The sequence below is a fragment of the Pezoporus occidentalis genome, unplaced genomic scaffold (assembly GCF_034315485.1).
Source record: "Pezoporus occidentalis ecotype Australia unplaced genomic scaffold, CSIRO_AGI_Poc_V1 ctg252, whole genome shotgun sequence".
NCBI lineage: Eukaryota > Metazoa > Chordata > Aves > Psittaciformes > Psittacidae > Pezoporus > Pezoporus occidentalis.
This window is the reverse complement of record NW_026914416.1, coordinates 1-18,394: the sequence shown is the minus strand read 5'-3', so window position 1 is coordinate 18,394 and position 18,394 is coordinate 1. Positions and strand designations below refer to the sequence as shown.

General features: G+C 43.6%; 2 protein-coding genes across 5 annotated transcripts in view; one reads left to right on the top strand and one right to left on the bottom strand.

Annotated features, from left to right (window-relative positions):
• LIN54 (lin-54 DREAM MuvB core complex component) overlaps positions 1 to 10,072 on the top strand; it is a 40,547-nt gene extending 30,475 nt beyond the window's left edge. For all 4 annotated transcript variants that reach the window (XM_062623410.1, XM_062623413.1, XM_062623411.1 and 1 more), the window contains 9 exons: positions 374 to 590; positions 1,324 to 1,397; positions 1,542 to 1,739; positions 3,462 to 3,553; positions 4,784 to 4,855; positions 5,767 to 5,869; positions 6,061 to 6,198; positions 6,876 to 7,078; positions 7,616 to 10,072. In XM_062623410.1, coding sequence (XP_062479394.1) covers positions 374 to 590; positions 1,324 to 1,397; positions 1,542 to 1,739; positions 3,462 to 3,553; positions 4,784 to 4,855; positions 5,767 to 5,869; positions 6,061 to 6,198; positions 6,876 to 7,078; positions 7,616 to 7,817 — 1,299 coding nt within the window. In that variant the 3' untranslated portion in view covers positions 7,818 to 10,072. The remainder of the gene's footprint in view (positions 1 to 373; positions 591 to 1,323; positions 1,398 to 1,541; positions 1,740 to 3,461; positions 3,554 to 4,783; positions 4,856 to 5,766; positions 5,870 to 6,060; positions 6,199 to 6,875; positions 7,079 to 7,615) is intronic.
• Positions 10,073 to 10,380: 308 nt separating this feature from the next.
• Positions 10,381 to 18,324, bottom strand: THAP9 (THAP domain containing 9; the record flags this gene model as incomplete). Its single annotated transcript, XM_062623414.1, has 4 exons — positions 10,381 to 15,645; positions 16,915 to 17,025; positions 17,136 to 17,286; positions 18,036 to 18,324. Coding segments are annotated over 4 exons (2,511 nt in total), but the record flags the coding sequence as incomplete, so codon positions are not given.
• Positions 18,325 to 18,394: the final 70 nt, after the last annotated feature.

The window sequence follows — 18,394 nt, the reverse complement described above, 5'->3', positions numbered from 1 at the left end:
GCAAGTTCTTACCATGTGGTTTTATTAGTAGGAATATATTTCTGGGCTTGATTTTGCATACAAACTGAGCAATGTTATCTGTACCTGAAGTCTTTTTAGCAGACATTATATCTGGGGAAGTGGACTGAGTCACCCTACTCATGTAAATATTAGTTTATTCTGGTGTTTTGTGTAGAGCATTGAAAACGGGAGTTTCCGCTGAGCTGTTGAGAGGCATTTAATCTCTCTGCATCTGTTTTACTTCTGAAAGTGGACGTAACTTGCTTCGCAAGGATACAAATGGATCAAAAAGTTACTAACTAAGGAATAAATGTGCTGATGTTTTCTTTGCCTTTGTACAAGTAACTTTGTGCTGTCTGTGTTGGCTTAACAGGCTGTGAAATCAGCAGTGCAGACCATTACTGTAGGAGGAGTGGGCACATCTCAATTTAAGACAATTATTCCCTTGGCAACTGCACCCAATGTTCAGCAAATTCAGGTACCTGGAAGCAAGTTCCATTATGTCAGACTTGTTACTGCCACAACAGCCAATAGTTCAACTCAGTCAGCCAGTCAAAATCCCAGTACAAATACACAGCCTCTTCAACAGGGTAAGTGCTAATATATTGTCTGAAGTTTTTCTTGGGTTTTTCATGTTTGTTTTGTAAGGATTAAAAGCAGTGCATGATTGAGATCTATCAAGACTGACACATGTATTTGGTTTTGTGGTAAGACTCCTATACATTTCATATTCTGTTATCTCTGATTTGTATGTGGAAATACTCCTCTGTGACTAAGTGCTCTGTAGTTGGACCTGAATCTTTGAAGCATTTTATGTTGCTTTTCCCTAATATGTCAACTTTGTGGGTGATGTGTGGCAAGTCCCAGATCCTCTATGTGAAAAGCATGAAGCCAGGACAGTCCACAAACATGTTGCCAGAAGTCCTGCAACTTGAAGATCCTTACATGTAAAATTCTTTAGAAGCACCAGATTTTACTGCTGGTTTCTGTCCATGGTTTCTGGAGCTGTGATGGAATAAAGGATTTCAAGCCAGGCTGTGGTTTGCGTATTCTCCTCTTGCCAAGAGAAATCCAGTGTCCAGAGGAGGTCTGCACTCAAGCTGGTTTTTAGCTGTGAAATGTGTGTGCACTCTTGTGCCAAATAGCTCTTTACAAAAATGTTCTTTAGACATAAGTGTTGTGTGCCATGAGTCAGGTCAGTTAATCTTGGTGCATTAGTTACAGTTTAAGTATCTTTGCTTTAAGCGCATGTGAAAGTCTGGAGGACTTGTCCGTGGAGTCTGAATAATGTTGTGTTAATGTGATGTTGTTTCTTGATACTAGCAAAGCCAGTGGTAGTGAATGCAACCCCAGTGCGGATGTCTGTCCCCATAGTGCCAGCACAGACTGTGAAACAGGTGAGCTAAATATAAAAGGTATATTCCTGACTTAGTTTGGCTGGGTGGAAAAAGAAAGTGGTTTCAGTACTGTAATGAAATGGTCTAATAGAAGTACCTTTTGAATGAACAAAACAATGATTTCATTACGATCTTTCTCCCCAGGTGGTACCCAAACCGATCAACCCAACTTCCCAGAGAGTTACTACTAGTCAGCCCCAACAAAGACTTATTATGCCAGCCACCCCACTGCCACAGATACAGCCCAACCTCACCAACCTCCCACCGGGCACTGTACTGGCACCAGCACCTGGTACAGGAAATGTTGGGTATGCAGTCCTTCCAGCTCAGTATGTCACACAGGTATGCTGTTAACCCAGAGATGAAGAAGGACATAGTGCTGTCATGGAACACACTGCCTTCCTCTTAAAGTTTCTTACTTCCCTACTGTCACCTGACACGTAAGGGAACAGACAGTTTCTTTTAGGGATCCTTGGCAGAATGATGGTGGCACTAAATCATAGTTATAATTTAAGCTGTATTTTCTTAACAGGATTTTTTTATTAGCATAGCATAGGATCAAAATAGTAGAGAATTTCTATAATCAGGGTGAGTGTAGTACAGTGTAAGTAGTGTAGTACAGAATTTGTAATGTAACTTAGTTTATAATTTCTCATCACCTAGACCCTCTGCAGGTCAGGTCAGATCTTAATACATGGTTTGCTTTATCTATATAACAATAGTAATCTGGACTTGAAAATCATACAGAAAAGTGCAAGTCACTCAGAAAAAGCAGATGTCAGTGGAAGCATCCCTGGCTGCTGCAGAAAGGGTCACAGGTCTCACTGTCCAGCAGCAGTTCTGGTTCAAGTTTCTCATTTAGGACTTGTAACTTCTTGATTTTATAGACAGTGCTCTGTGTGCTGTTATGCTTCCCTGATCTGTGGCAGGGACTTTGTTGTCTGGGCGCCTGAGACCTTCACAACCAGTAAAGAAGGGAGTGCCCAGGACTCCTGAGACCAGTAGCAAGGGGATGAAGAAATCTATTTAGTTTGTCTACTTGGTTCACAAGACTTTCAGGGCCTGATAATGAGGGGAAAGGGAACAAATATGTGACCCACTTTGTCACAGAGAATGGCTGCTTGCATTATAAAATTGTGTTAGTTATGATAACCACATTATCAAGGGTCAGGAGCAGGTGGTACTGGTCACACCAGCCCCAGGATTTGACCAACACTCGGAATAAAAAGGAAAATAAATTAAACCTTCAGCTGAAGGCTGACCAGCTAGTCTGTACGAACAGTGACTCGTGGCATTACTGTTACCAGTGTCACTTCTGGTTCCTTTCTGGTTTTGTCACAGCTGCAGTTTGACCCTGAAGACTCTTACTGGGTCTTTCCACTTCCACAAATCTTACCTTAAACTAAATACCATTTGCTGGACCTATCCTCAGAGGTTTTGTGTTCCAGACACAGTCTGTCCCCTGCGGCCTGGCCCCAGTAGGTCCATGTTTTATGTGCTAATCTGTCTTCAGAACCTGTCCCAGCAGGAATAAATAACTGCATGTAGGTAATACCAATGAAGGTAGCCCAAAACAGCATTGTTTGGCAGGTTTATTTCAAGGTTTTGGTGGGGGGGGGGGGGGGGTGTTATATGAAAAACAAACTCTGGGTCCAGGTATATAGAGAATGTAAATCATTTTATTTATTCTTATTTAATTACATAAGTGGCTTATATATAAAGGAAGCTGTTAAAGTATTTGTGCAGGAAGCAGTCCTGCTCTATTGGGGCAAAGCAGGGAAAAGCATTTTGAGCATGTTTTTAGGAGCTGGAACTGTTTGTGGTGTGAATGTTTGTGTGTGTAGTCTGTTATCTGTGTGGCTGTAGCACTGTAATAGAGAACAAAAATATCTAAAACAGTGTTTTTATGCTAAGTATGGAAGCAGGAAATTGTTGCCTTGTCCAAATTCTACATGCGTCTGAAACTGTGCTTACAGCATATATTATTTTTGTAACAAAGACTAGCTACACATCCTCTTGTGTATATTCTAATTTCCTTTATTACTTTATTAACCTTTTTCTTAGCTACAGCAATCATCATACGTATCTATAGCAAGCAACACTGGCTTTACAGGGACACCTTGTATCCAGTCCCAAGCAAGGCTACCATTCAATGGGTGAGTGTTTTGCAACAACAACAAAACCTGACAAAATCGAAACTCCTGCAGTGTAGACTGCTGAATGAGCATCATCTTTCAGTCCCATTGTAAGGAAGGGTGGGAGCTGAGGTGTTGGAGTTTGGTTTGGGATGTGTTCCAAGAAAATCAAGTATACTGTGGTATGGTTATTACCTCTGAATAAAGAGCGTGGATCTGTGACAGTTGAGCCTGTTTCCTGATGAAAGCTGTGTTTTGATTTATTTTTTGAACTCAGTAGCAGGAAGTTGACCTGAAAGTTCCCTGTTGCTCATTCTTCATTTTGCATCATACTTGGGAGCTACAGGCCTAGTTTTTTTCTGGGCATTGCTGGAAAAAAGATGGTAGATGGTACAAGAGCTAAATGGTTAGCATATGCAGAAATCAAGCTGAACAGCAAAATGGGACTGAAGCCTAAAGTGGATCCTAGTAAGAAGGTGTTGGTGGTTTTCAGCCTTGTATTTTTCCTTTAAGGATGAAAATAACGGCTAACACATATTATTTTCCCTTTGTCAATCCAGCAGGCTTAGATGTTCTGCACAGTCCTTTTGTGTTATTGTTTGCTGAAAATTGTAAACAACAAAGTGCTTTTTGTTGCTGCAGCCTCAACTAATACAAACTAATCCCAAATACAGATGCCACTATTCAAATGAATGGGTTTGATTTAATCTCTCTGATACTAGATGCAGAAATTGTTGGATAGGGATGGAATGAACGTCATCAAAAGTGATTAGTGACACAAAATCTGAGTTTTGAGAGCAGTTAACAGGCTGTGTCTGATATAAAATTTATCTATAAACCACTTTCCCATTATTCCAGAATTTTTTATTTGTTTTTAATTCCAACTAGAACACAATGAAAAGCATAATTATTTTGAGTGAACCTTGTCCCCCTGCATGTGGAGAAGTTCTGGGGAAGTTTTCACTGATTCCAGTTTTCAGTTACAATGCTTCCTCTAGCTTTAAGCCTCGTTTCTACTTCAGGCATGAAGCCAGATTTGTAGCAAATAACCCAGGTCTTTGAGTTTGAAAAGCATTATGTAAAGGTAGTGTGTATAATAGTTACTTAAACACATTCAGCCAAAAAAGTAATGCAAGGGAAATATAAAGATTTTTTTTAAGCTTTTATTATGAGCTATTTACTTGATTTTAAAATAGGAAGAAACTGATAAAGCGCTGTGCATGCATCTAAATGCACTTTTTTCCTACACAGAATAATTCCTTGTGAATCAGCAAACCGCCCCAGGAAGCCTTGCAATTGTACTAAGTCTCTATGCTTGAAATTGTAAGTACAGCTTGGGTTTGGTTTGGCGAGTGGTTTTAAGCCTTATTTTTGACATCACAAATTTATGCCAAATATCAAAATATAACGTGTTTATGTCAGAAATGTTGTGTTTAGATGCTAATTTAAGGTTGCTGTTGATATCGGTGAAGATGTTGCAGTGCCTGTGTAATTTTGCAACTCCTGTGAGCTATATGGACCCTAACATTTAACGATTTTTCTAACTTCACAGCCTTGTTGTATGGTGGAGCCAGTTCCATGCAGCAGCTATAGTTGTGTTGTTGCTATGATTGAAATGACATCCCATGGTATCATCAGTGGGCATCTACTATACTTTGGGAAAGTGCATCAGTAATACCATGCTGCATCAAGTACTTCAGAAAAATTGGGCCGTGTTTCTATTTTCTTAAATGACCAATAGTCAAAGGATTCTTCACTGATAGGTCTGAGTCTTGCTCACTCTGATTTATTCTGTTATTTCATTCAGTGTCTTTGTAAGAAGTGTAAGAATTTTAAGGCCATTGCAGCTTGTAAAAGGTTTTGATATAGTTTATCTCTGAGACCATTCAGGATGCTGAAAATGACCAATGCATTTCTACCACCTGAAAGGCTGTAGTGGACTCCAGGGCAACCCTAATCTAGTTCTTGTAGTATTACCCTGGGCAAGCCACGGGAAGTCAACCACCCTTGAGTTATACCTGTATCTTTAGACAGCAACTGGACCTGCACTAGAGGATTTAGGCCTTGCAGTAAGGCTGATACAACTTGCACGCATGAAGTTGAGCATAGGGTGACCCCCTTACCTTATTGGTGCGTGTGCATATTGTCAGACTAGGAACTTGTGCTGCTGCCATCAGTACTAGCACCAATGTAATGGTCATGCTTACAAATGCCTTCTGCATCTTCTGTTTCAGGTACTGTGATTGTTTTGCAAATGGTGAATTCTGCAATAACTGCAACTGCACAAATTGTTATAACAACCTGGACCATGAAAATGATAGGCAAAAAGCAATAAAGGTGAGGGGCCTCTTCCTCTGCCCTGGCATGAAAGCCGTGTAGCTTCTATCTTCTGAAGCTATGGCATGAGGCAGAGCGGGTGTATAATGCCTTGATCTCCTCCCACAAGTGGAAGGCTTAAATCCTTTTATTGCACCTCTAAATTCTGCTCCCTGCATTCAGTGACTGACCCTTTGGGTCTGCATTGACAGGCCTGCCTTGACAGAAATCCTGAAGCCTTCAAGCCCAAGATAGGGAAAGGAAAGGAAGGAGAATCGGATCGGAGACACAGCAAAGGGTGTAACTGTAAACGCTCGGGATGTCTCAAAAACTACTGCGAATGTTATGAGGTACAAAGCATTATCTCTTAAAGATACTGGCTTTTTCCCTTCAGTGCTGCGACCTCTCTTATTTGCTCTGTCTCTTTGTATTACTATCATGTTTTCTGTTCTGTTCTTTTCTACTGCTGTAATGTTATATCTTCTCCCAGCAGCTTGCACATAGAAAGACTCGTATATGGCAAAACTGGTTACTTCTGCTTTATAAGCTTAACTGTAAACCACATAGCAACTTTGAACTTGGGCTTGAATTTGTCCTTTACTGAGGAACAGGATTTTCTAAAGAAATCTGCCGCTACAGTTCCCTAGGAGATGTTGAAGCAGGAGCCAACAGACACTCTGAGATAGAACATGTCTGTAGAAGACAAGCAAAAGTTGTTGCATCAGCTGACTAATCAGTCTGTGGATGTGGCAGACTGACCTCTCGTAGCTCAAACATGTAAATTCCACTGGAAACAGTAGATTAGTGAACAGAGGGATGAGTGGGTAACCATTGATTTGCCTTTGATTCAAGTATGCATTCTGAGAAGGCATCTCAGTTTGAGGTGAGAAGTTAGAAAACTAGCGCTTGGGGATTTCTTCTCATGGTTAATTGATGAAAGATGAAAACAAGATCTTCATTTTGTTGTGGCTTGTCATAAAGGGAGTCAGTTACACGAGGTTTCTCATTTTTTGTTTGTTTCTTTCAGGCAAAAATCATGTGTTCTTCCATATGCAAATGCATTGGCTGTAAAAATTTTGAAGAAAGCCCAGAGCGAAAGACATTGATGCATTTAGCAGATGCTGCAGAAGTTAGGGTCCAGCAGCAAACTGCTGCAAAGACCAAGTTATCTTCCCAAATCTCAGATCTGCTGACAAGGCCAACACCAGCACTCAGCAGTGGTGGTGGGAAGTAAGTTATGCAGCACCCTCTTTCAGTTGCTTCTAATGTGTTTTTTTTCTATGTGACAGGTCATCTTTGAATGTTATCTGTGTAAGCTGTTGAAGCGCTCTCATGAATGGAACTTTTTGTTCACACAACTGTGCTTTCTGTGGAACCTATGGTATGCCAAGCTTACCTGTGTTCAAGCACATAACTAAGCTAATCTTCTCATGGTTGCCCATGTGCTCACAGAAAGCATGAAGTACAAGTGTCCCATCTACTGAGAGGATGTAATCCTTGAGTTGCCCTTAAAGTAAAAGTTGGAGAATTCTATGTACTTGGGCATTTCTATTTGAAAATGTACATCCATGGAGGCAGGCACCAAGGCACTATGGCCCGCCATTTGGCTGTAACTGTGGTTTATTCACTCCCTTTTGGTTGCCTGAAGGCTTCTGGAAGCAATAGGACAGATGAAATCTCATCAGTCCTTGTATTAAAATGTTGCCTAGCCCTGGAGTTAGGCACATTGTGTGTTTTTGCTGAGAGCAACTGGATCTTTCGTTTCAGGTTGCCCTTCACGTTTGTAACCAAGGAGGTAGCTGATGCAACCTGTGAATGCCTTCTTGCACAGGCAGAGCAAGCAGAGAAGACAGGCAAGTCAAAAGCTGCAGCAGAGCGCATGATCCTGGAGGAGTTTGGACGCTGTTTGATGAGAGTTATTAACTCTGCAGGAAAGTCCAAAAGTGACCCCTGTGCCATGAACTGCTGACTCGTGCACATGAGCCACAATGAAGTGGACAGAACAGAACACTTAAGGCACAGGGACACTTTGGTTTGGCATAGAGGATTTAGTATTTGTTAATTTGGTGCTTATTATAAATTGACCTGCATAATATCGAAACATGCAAATCTTTTTATAACAATATGTAGAGCCTTTGAAATCTTAGCTAAATCCTCTTCTACTTAAGACAATGCTTAATGGTCAATTTTCTTCCTGGTGTACAGCTTTTACCTTGGGTTTCTTAAAAATTAGATGTATTCTCCTCTTTCCCCCAGAATAATTACCTGAAGGGCATATATAAATTATTATAATATATATCATTACAGTGTATGGAGTTGCATTACTTTGTGCATACAGGAAAACACAGGTGATGTCAACAGATAGGTGATGCTTTTGGCAACAGGCCCATAATAAGGAGGTACCACTGTATCCAAGATAATTCTGAAAGGAAGTGTGTAAAAGCATCTAAGTAGAAGGTAGTACTTGTATTTGGGACCTGACACAGAATATTCCATTAGCACATGGAGCACTGAAATACACAGGCAGTAATACAGAGGAGTGGGTTGCATATTTAGCGTTGGACAAGTGATGGAGAATCTTGCTGGAGTGGGCCCAAGGAGTTTAGAAGCTAATGGAATTAATGGGAATTTTTTGATAGGAATGTGGCTGAGAGCTCATGTTGGTTAAGCTGGAACTTGAAGGCTAAGACAAGTGAGTGGCCTGTTCTCAGAAGTGAGGAAGGGCAGCCACACCACAGTGCCAGGTATCTGCTTCAGTGTACAGTGTTACCTAACCATGCAGCCAACAGATGCTATTTCTTAGGTGTTTATCTGGTTTTTCAGAAGTCTGTGACAGCCTAATCCCTCCCTGGAGATAGGGCTGTGCGGTCTGTGGTGCTTTTGAGGATCAAGCTGTAACCCTGGAAAGCATTTAAGCCTAAGAAGCTGAGGTCATGGGAAGTATTGGAACCACAGTTGTCTTAATGAGGACTTGAGAAAATCTGCATCCAAATTGACTTGCAAACAGAGGTAGGGTCATGTTCAGCCTGGTTGCGGGTCTTCAGGGTGCTGCTTCTCTGTATGTTGTCAGCTTAGTTGGCATAAGGGATATTTAAGTGTTGTTTAGAATGACTGAGAGCATGATCAGAGAGGATGCTAGCACAAAATCAGGTTTGCTTTCAAAACAGATACACAGATCCTTTTACACAAAGCTGGGGGGGGAGGAGAGCAGGGGCAATAAACTATAGCTGTGTACAGACTTAGGGCAGGGGATATTTTTCAGTATTTGTTACAGGCAATCTCGGATCATGTTTCTGGTAGCAGAACACATTTGCAAAATTAACCTAGTAGATTATTTACCTACCATGGGTGTCTATATATTTTAATCACAGGCATTTTTATTACCTGTCTCACTGCAGTCTGAACTATTTAGTTTTTTCCAAAAAAGATTTAGTATTCCTCATGTAAAAATGTAAATACAGAGAAAAGCAGCAGAGCTCTTTCTCCAGGTTTTCTAGCAGGGCCAGGCTGGAGAAAGGTAGGGGTTAGGCAAACCAGCAGCAGAGCTAAGTGCCTACATGTATGATGGCAATAGGGTGGGAGGATGCTTCCCCTCCTGTCTTCACCCCAGTCTTGTGCACTGAGCAGAAAAGCCCTTGACCCTTCTCTGGTGCCTCCTCAAAATGCCTCAGGGGCTTGAAGGGCCTGGGAGGTGGCCAGCAGCAGTGACCATTGAGTCGTCTTTGCAAACAAGGTTTGACCTGCCAGTCACTGTCTGAAGGGCCCTGTCTGCTATTAATATTTCCCTGAAAATGAATAGCAAGTCTCTGAAAAGGGACTCCACCTCTTATGTACATATTTTTTTTCATAATTAGGACTTGGATTTACTAAAAAATCAGTGCAGTAATTTTACATGTAGATAGCGCGGATATTCAGTTTACTTCTAGTGACCTACTATAGTATGTCCAGTAAGATTTGTATAAATGTAAATTAGTGTAAGTGAATAAAGTAATACCTACTTACGTTATTTTCCAAACAGATTGCAATATGCCTTCTTTTGTTTAGACTTCAGTCCATGTTAATTTTGTATATATACCATGTCTTACTCTAAATTGCACCTTTTGTGATGTGTATTTATATACAGTGTGCAAAAACACTTGTGAAATTTAGATGACAGTTGTAATTATGTATGATGGTATTGCTTGAGAATATTTTGCTTGTAAAGACTTTAAAGGTGCAATCAAATGCTCCTAGTTCTTCTATTTTGTTTTGAACAAGCTTTCTCAAATATTAAGCTTGGATTTCTCTCTCCCCTCTCCTTGGTGTAGAATGTGTGAATTGGGTTTTGTACTTCCTTAGCCATTTGCATCAAACTGCTGGACAAGAGTTACAGTCAGGTTCATTCAGCTACATAAAAAGTAATTGGGAATGGGGCAAAGGGTTCATTTTCTAGTTCTGTTTACATCTGAAAGTAGACAAATTAAATTTATATTTACTAGACCTATTCAAAGAATACACTTTTCTATACTGTACAAATGAAACAGTCCGATAAATCACAAAGAAAAATAAACCTTTATACTATTCTGTAAATACAAATCTTTTGTACTGCTTGCCTTCAGCACTGAGTATTGTTCAAAGGTGACTCTCACTGAACTATCAAAAGACAGTTGTTAACACCAGGCCTGTTTCTGATGCAAGAACTGGCCTGGATTTTCAGTATGAGATCACATCCTGTCAGAGATAAACCCTTGGTTACTGGCATACTGTCGTGCATAGTAATTTGTGTCACGTGGTGGCATAGTTCATAAAGGGCCAGAATGTGTGTGTCAAGCCAGCACCAGGTAGCTGAGCCCATGTGATAGTTTCTTCATTTCTTTTAAACTCTTTAATGAGAAAGCGAGGGGCTTTTTATGTGCATTGGCTGGGTAATAGCTAGGCTCAGACTGAGCAGAAGGACATCCTAGGCCATTCTGCAGTGCCCTTGAAAACAGCATGGTGCTACAAAGAGCTCATTGAGGACCACAGGCAAAATTTTGAGGCAGAGCTTTGTGGAGAGCCTTAGCCTGCTTGTTAGCAGGATACAATGTACTGGTTTCTTGTGGCTTTTGTGTCTTTTGCAGAGATTTGTGAGCAGCTCTTGCAAAAACTCCATTACTACGTTGCATTAAGGAATACAAGTCAGCTAAGAGAGCTTATGGTTTGTTTCTCAAAGCCTGGTTTTATTTGTGTGCAGCCAATTTCCATGTTCAGCTAAAAAAAAAAAAATTAACAGTGTGGCAAAGGTAGTGTACAGTCAATGCTGAGGGAGTCTTAAGAGTGGTGTTAGGATGCTGAGGGAACAGAAGATGTTACTGGACTGAGCTTTTCCCCCTTCTACACCAGCTGCTATGAGAGAAGGCTCTCTGTTACCTTAGGGTGCAGTTAGAAGACAGAGAAGGAATGAGGTGCTCAAAGTGACTTGGGATAAGTTTGTATGAAGGGCATGGTAGAAGCAAGAGTGAGCGTGTTTCAGAGATGATGAATGTCTGAGCAAGGAGTTGCTGGGAAGAGAAAGCACTGTCCAAAAGACACTGTGGGAAAGGGAGTAGTGTGGAAAATTACTTGATTGCAATTGTGGTGTTAGGAATGCTGAAAGACTCCACTGAAACTTGACAGCTCCTGTGGTGCAAGCCCAGTCAGCACTATCTGTGGAGGGCAACAGAAGGTATGTCTTTCTGGGAAATAATGGCAATTGGTACAGGGTTCATAATACAACTGTCAAGTTTCCTTTAGAGTATCTGACTAACTGGGTAACTGCCACACTTCTAATTACATGGTTTAGCTCAGACTTCATCCTACCAAGCTGTGTAAAACTTCCTCGGCATCTCTTGGAAACCTCTGTCATCAGTATTTCAGTGAATTACAAAAGGATGTGTGAACTGTGGCAGTCATGGGTATGGGCAGGTCAGCCACAGGAACACACAGAGCTCGGTGTCAGCCCAACTGCAGCAGTTTCCAGCTTAGTTCACTGGTGGGCAGCACAGCACAGCACAAAACCCAAAAGTTCAGAGGTGGTGAAGCTCTGTGCAGAGCATGCCTGCCACGTTCACACCTTCATTATTGGCCATGAGCTCATGCACATCTTTGTGGATGACCTTCCCATTCAGGAGGAGGCTCAGTGTGAACTAAGCAAGACAAGCTCCTCCATGTAAAAAGAAGGCGGCAGCAGGCTTATGTACAGCTGAAACAAACGCACAGTGAGGAAGTGCCTGTTCCCAATGGCCCAGCTCATATTGCACCTGGACATGTAAGCAGTACAAGTGTTACATTATGTGAGTGCAACCAATCTGCCACTGGGATTTCAGCAGTGTTGCCGGTTGCCCTAAAAATTACATATAAATGAGAAGGAAATAGTTTCCTAGAGTCTCTTGTAGCTGCAATGGCTCCATGGCAGTGACAACTTCAACATGGCTTTTTGCACAGGTAACTGGACTGGTGGGGGATGGAACTCTGGAGGTTTTGGTTTGCTACTCCCAGCAGAGATTGCATGAAGTTCTGGGGTGCTGCTAATCTCAAAGCTGAGCCTGAGGAATTGAGTGCAGCAGCTCTGCTCCCACCATAAGTAGGACTTAGGGGAGGAGGAAGAACCCAGATTGACCAGAGCCAGTTTTGTCCCTAGTAGGCAGAATGTCACCTTGAATATTATTCCTGTCCTGAGACATGATGGATCACCTTTTTTCACTCCATCTCCAGCATGTGGCTTGAAAGTGACTTAACAGCCATAGTTTTGTGGGAAATAGTTGCCTTCCAACTCTATGGCTGCAACTGCTGTTCTGCACAGCTAAGTCTAGCAACAGTTATGCCAAACTTTGCTATTCCAGGTAAAGCACTGCATTCCAAGGCAGCTTCCTTGCCATGGAAATGAACTGAACAATTCAATCCTGCCTGGTACCACCAAACCTGTTTCAAGTAATCAGAGGAAACAGTATCTGTACCCTGGGCTGCAGGGGACATACCAGTTCTGGGAGGATGGGGCCATTTGGCACAGTTGGGGCCATGAAATGGGACTTGAAATGCTTGCCCTGCTGCAGCACAGCCATATGCTGGTGCCTGGGGCTCCTGCCCAGAGAGGAGGGTGTCAGCACTGCTGGGTGCAATAGCCTGGGCCCAGCCTTGGTGCTACCCTTTCACCTTTATGGACAAGAGCGCCTCTGCTCAGTATCCACTACCTCGCTTGTAAAACATGGGGTTTCGGGGGTGCAGTTTGATATTGTAATTTCCCCCTCCAGGGGATCTAAACTAAACCAGCTTGTTTAGCTGCTTGATAAAACACGTAGGAGTGGAGGCTTCTGTACAACTTTAGTGCCATTTTCTTTTCACATCTTTATTTTCCATTTTAAGTAAGAGCTCTGCCCACTTTCTTGCTTCCAGCTTTTTTAAAGCGGACTTACTTTGGTGATATCAAACTTGCCAGCATGCATGATTCTCCTCAGCCATGTGGAAGATGCATCAGTCTACTCCTGGCAAGTGCATTCATAGCACTAAGCTATCCAGTGCCTCTAGCGTACATTCTGCAGTGTCCCCTGCCACTTCCCCAGGCATCTTGAGCAGCCATCACTAATCCTGGTCTGCCACATAAGTCATACAAACTACGTGGCTGCTTTGCAGGATTGCTAGAGGGAACACAGGATCAGATGTGCTTCCTTGCCTTGCTCAGCCAAATCAGGTGCTTTGCAGTGGCCCAACATGTCATGCTTATCAACACCAGTTTTGCCAGCCAAATCATGAGAAGACACCACATCACTTCCTTGCTTGTGTTGCCTAGATCTGGCTATCACTGAGCCTCAGAAGCAGCCATCCTTGGAACAGCACTGAGTATTCATGATCCCATGTGGGTTTGGCCTGACTGACAGCTACCCAGTGGTGAGGGAAACAAATGTTTTCCCTTCACTGTCTTCAATTTGTGCCTTCCACAATGGTATTTCAACTCCAGGTGTTTGGCATAGTTTGTTTTGACCTTTAAATAACATCGTGTTATTTCCTTTACTAAGATTGTGTAATGATTGTTGACACACGCCTCCCCATGAAATAAATGGTTTGTGAGAGTGGGGAAGATGGAACTTTCTCCCAGGAGCTCCTGGAAGATTTTCTGTTCTAGGGACAAGTGCCATAGCTTGGTGTTTTTGTTGCTGTCTCCTACTTTGCCGTACCAGTTTAGGACTTGTTCTGAAATGCTTGTTATGTGGTACACACTTGCTGAGGGCAGACTCACCCCACCTAACTTTTTTATGTAGAGGACTGACCTGCATCTTCGCCTGCTCTCATCTGACTCAAAGAGGGAAGCAACACAAACCTCACACTGCAAGTCAGAGGCTAATTGCTCAGCAATGAAGCCCGCAGTGCAGGTGATGCTCTGTACATGCAGGGATAGGTCTGTCAGTGCATTACCCAGTGTAGAGCCACGCAAAAGAAGGCCTGCACGGTAGGGGTACTCTGTTGCCAGTGTCCTCCCATGAGCTGGGTTATACTGATTCCGAATGCTGCCAAGGGTCAGATCTCTCCCGCGAGACAGGGCTACGTTCCAGGAGCTTATACTGCCTGTGCCACTGCTGTGTGGTGAGCCTGGTGCCAGGTTGCAGCCAGCCAGCAGTTTGTGATAAGCAGCCTGGAACACAGTGCATGTGGGATTCCCATTGCCACAGGCTTGCTGTAGAGTCCTTAGAAACAGCTCCAGGGGGTCGAGGCTGAAGGCGTAAGTCAGGAGGTGGTGGGAAGAAGAGCTTTCTGGAGACACATAGTTGGTGTAAAGCCACTTGAGGCTTTCAGCATTAAGCAAGAAACTCAGAAATCCTAGTTTCCGTTTGCTCTTAATAATATATCTCCCCATAGAGTCCGTGAAGGTAATAAAGAAGCTCTTGGCCTCATTAAACACGTGGGTTATTTTGGTGTGATTTCCAACTAGCAAAGGCCCCATCAGTCCCATTCTATAGGGACCTCTGCCATGAAATACATCACACAAATGGCTCATCAACCGCACAAACTTGACAGTACCGCTGCAGTTCTGGAATGAGGCCAGCCCCAGTTTCTGGAGGTGTTCCAGCGCATCAGCAACACCCTCGCTGAACAACGGAGTAGCAAGGTTAACCTTCAGGTAGTAACTCCCCTTACTCCCAGATCTGCCTGACTTGGAACTGCACAGCTCCAATATCCTCTGCTCCCGCAAAGCTGCAAGCTCCACCACATGCTGCCACCGCACGGTGTCACCAGGCCACTCTATCTTCTGGAAGCACTGCAGAGCATTCCTTATCAGCTGGAGGGCATGGCAAACATCAAAGAAATATGTGATGCTGTGAGCAGAGCCGGGCGGATGCTGGAAAGTGCACTGAATCCTTTCAGGATCCATCCTGATCCCTAGAGCTCTGGCAGTCTGAGCACCGCAAGCAGTGGCACCTGATGTCACAGCCAGCACCCTGATGCCAATGTTGTTCAGTTTGTTGATGGCCTGACGAAGCAGCTGAGCAAGCAAGTAGCCAGTCGTGCTGTTCACAAAGAAGTAGCCAAGTGGAGCTGCCCAGGGACTTGAGGTGCCAACTGCCATGAGGATTATTGCTTCTGAGGCCAGCGGAGCTTCATCAGCATCAAGGATGCCTGCACCCAAGTCAACAAAGCCTGTCAGGCACTGGGTTTGTGGGTCCCACTCCCGCTGTTTCTGCAGGGACATGTCTTGTACCATCAGGGCACAGTAGCAGTAGTCCTGTTCCCCTCTCTCCACCTTTTCCTGAAGGCAGAGAAAAATGTTGTTGCTGAAGCCTGCAGCAGCCTTATTAGTAGACAGCCAACTGGAAAAAAAGGGCAGGGTGCGATTAGGAGATTTGATCTGAGAAAAGGGAAGCAACAGTCACCACCTTTTACCACACAGGACATAGTCAGCCATGTCTGGAGCTGTAGAGCAGGCTAGGGCAGAGTAAACCCTGCCTTTCTTAATGCATAGTCTGAGTTTCTGTTCTCACACCCTAGTGGTGGGAAGCAAAAATACCGACCATGAAGGGAATTAAAGCAGCCTCCTGCCTTTCCAATATATAGAAGGTCAGGACAATTAAAGATCAGGAAAAATTAAACCAAACACAGAATTACAAATCAGGCTACGCAGGTGGCCAGCAACACCAAGCTACTCTCCTTCCCAACTGGTTTTCTCCACTCTGCACACTGTAATCCAGTTTGGATGATGTGAAACCCTCGGCAGCCCATGTGGAATGCTGTTGTCCTCAATACACTCCCTTCTGCTGCTCCTTCAAGCAGGTTCTTTGTAGGAAGCTGTGTGAAACACCCCAAGACAGGTATGGTCAATGAGTGTACCTGATGAGCATCCACCAACTGCACTACAGGAGTCTGAGACTCAAAATCTGTAGGGGGAGTTTCTCCAGCTTTTGTTTTGTGTGTTGTTACAACTTCACTCTTGGTAAATGGGTCTGCTAGCACTTAAAGTAATAAATTCTGAGCCTACATAACTACTTGTGTGGGTTACGCAACTGAGTTATCTGATACAGAAGTATCTCCCTTCTGTAACTTTGAAACAGACACTTGTTGAGATTCACTAACTTCCCAGAGTCCTTGTGGGACAAGGTGAAAAACCCCAAAGCTCTAGTCTTAACTGCTTTATGCAGTCCTTCTCTTTTCCCGTGTTCCCTTCTTGACTTCTCCCTCTTCCAGAAAGAGGGCCAAAGCTTTCCATGTATAGTCCTATTGGTTTTGATTTCCTCTACTGACATTTATTCCTGCCCATGTCTCCTCACTCAGTTTCTGCTGTTGGTGTACTACAGATGCTCTCGTAACACTGCCTCCTGTGGTTTCTTTTTAGATGACCTTACTCATAATATTTGCCCTTCCTTCAGTATTTGCCTCACCTCTCCCTTCTCAAGTCTACACTGCACATCACAGGGCAAGAGCATGTGCCAGTGTGGTAAAGCACATGTGCTTGTTCGTATTCCTCCTTCCTCCCCAGTGAACAGTAAAACCCATATAGACTCTGAAGCAGTTGAGGCCCTAAAATAATACCTTTTTTTCACACCCATACTCACCTGGGAATACTTAGCAAACTCCACACTTACTCTAAAATTGTTATTCTCATGCCGTGCCCCACATGCATGGACACAGAGCAGATCTCCAAGTTGAGGAGTATCAATATTTCTTGATGCTCGCTTCCCACTCTGCTTCTGTTACTAAACCAAAGCAGGGAAAAGCTACTGAACATCTTCAGGGCAGACCCCGTTACACCTATTTCTACAGGAGTACCTGCAAGTATATTCAGAACGAATGAGTAAAAACTTGCTTTGTCAGACTGCAAGGATGAGGGAGAGGAATAATCTTCCGTAGATAATTGTAAGCCTTAATATGGTAGAGGTGGAGAATACAAGCAAACTGCCTCATTTCTGGAGAGTATTCGGCCATCTGCCTCCAGCTGTGCAACTCACAAGGCAAATCTGCTTAAAAGAGAAAAAGTCAGCTTTAGTGAAGCACATAAACAGCTGGTAACTTAAGAGGGATATATAATACAAATGCTGCAGAATACAAGGCAACAGGGTGGCTTTAGGAACCAATCAGTCCTGAAGCTTGGTGTGTATAGCTCAGCAGTATTATCACTGTGCCTCAACTCTTCCTAGAGATGGGCAGTGGCCAGGAAGAGTGTGTGCCCTACCACGTTAAGGCCAAGACCCCAACACGTCTTTTCCTATCTAATGTCATCCCACAGTTTTGAGTAATGACTGTGTCTATGTGGGTGCTCCTTAGAAGCTGATATTACAGGAGCCATTATCTTATGGTTGACTGTAATTTGAATGGCTTCTTCAGTTTATATCAGTAATGTTAATAGAACTCATTTCCAGACAGCATAAAAGAGAAGGCTTTCCTAGTTAAATAAACTTTATTCTTGAGTCATCCACCAGCAGAATGATGTCATGGATTGGTTTAACAGCTTTGGTTATGTGTCTGACCTGAACACCATAACCAGCCTCAAGTAATTTTGCAGGGAGATTTTAATTCCTTGAAGGACTTGTTGTATTCCTGACCTGCAAATCTCAACGTATTTATGCTATAGCACTGGGCCTAGAAGTCTAACAATCAGGGATTTCTTTTTGGACAACACCAATATCATAAAAGTTAAAACACAAAACTGTGGCGAGGGGGTGCATACCCTGCAGCACTCTGCCTTAGCAAACGCCCCCAGCAGTACCTGAAAACTGTGCCTGCAGCAAGCTTACGGTTTCCTCCGAAAGGTGCTGCTTTTCCACCAGCTCCCACAGGACGCTCAGCACCGTTCTGGCCGAGCAGGTGCGGGGGCACCTCCCTGCCGCCGGGAGCTGCTGCTGCTGCTGCGAGCATTCTAGCGGCGGCCGCGCCTCCTCGCTCCCCGCCTGCCGCCCCTTCAGGCTGTAGTTGTGGTCCCCTGCGGAGGGGCTGGGGGGAGGCTGCTTCAGAGCTCCGACGAGGGCTTTGCTTCTCCGGCCGGCGCGCAGCGGCTCCTACCGGGGAAGGGAGAGGGGAGGTCATCGCGGCCCAGCGTGGCGGGGAAGAAGGGGGCATGCTCGTTCT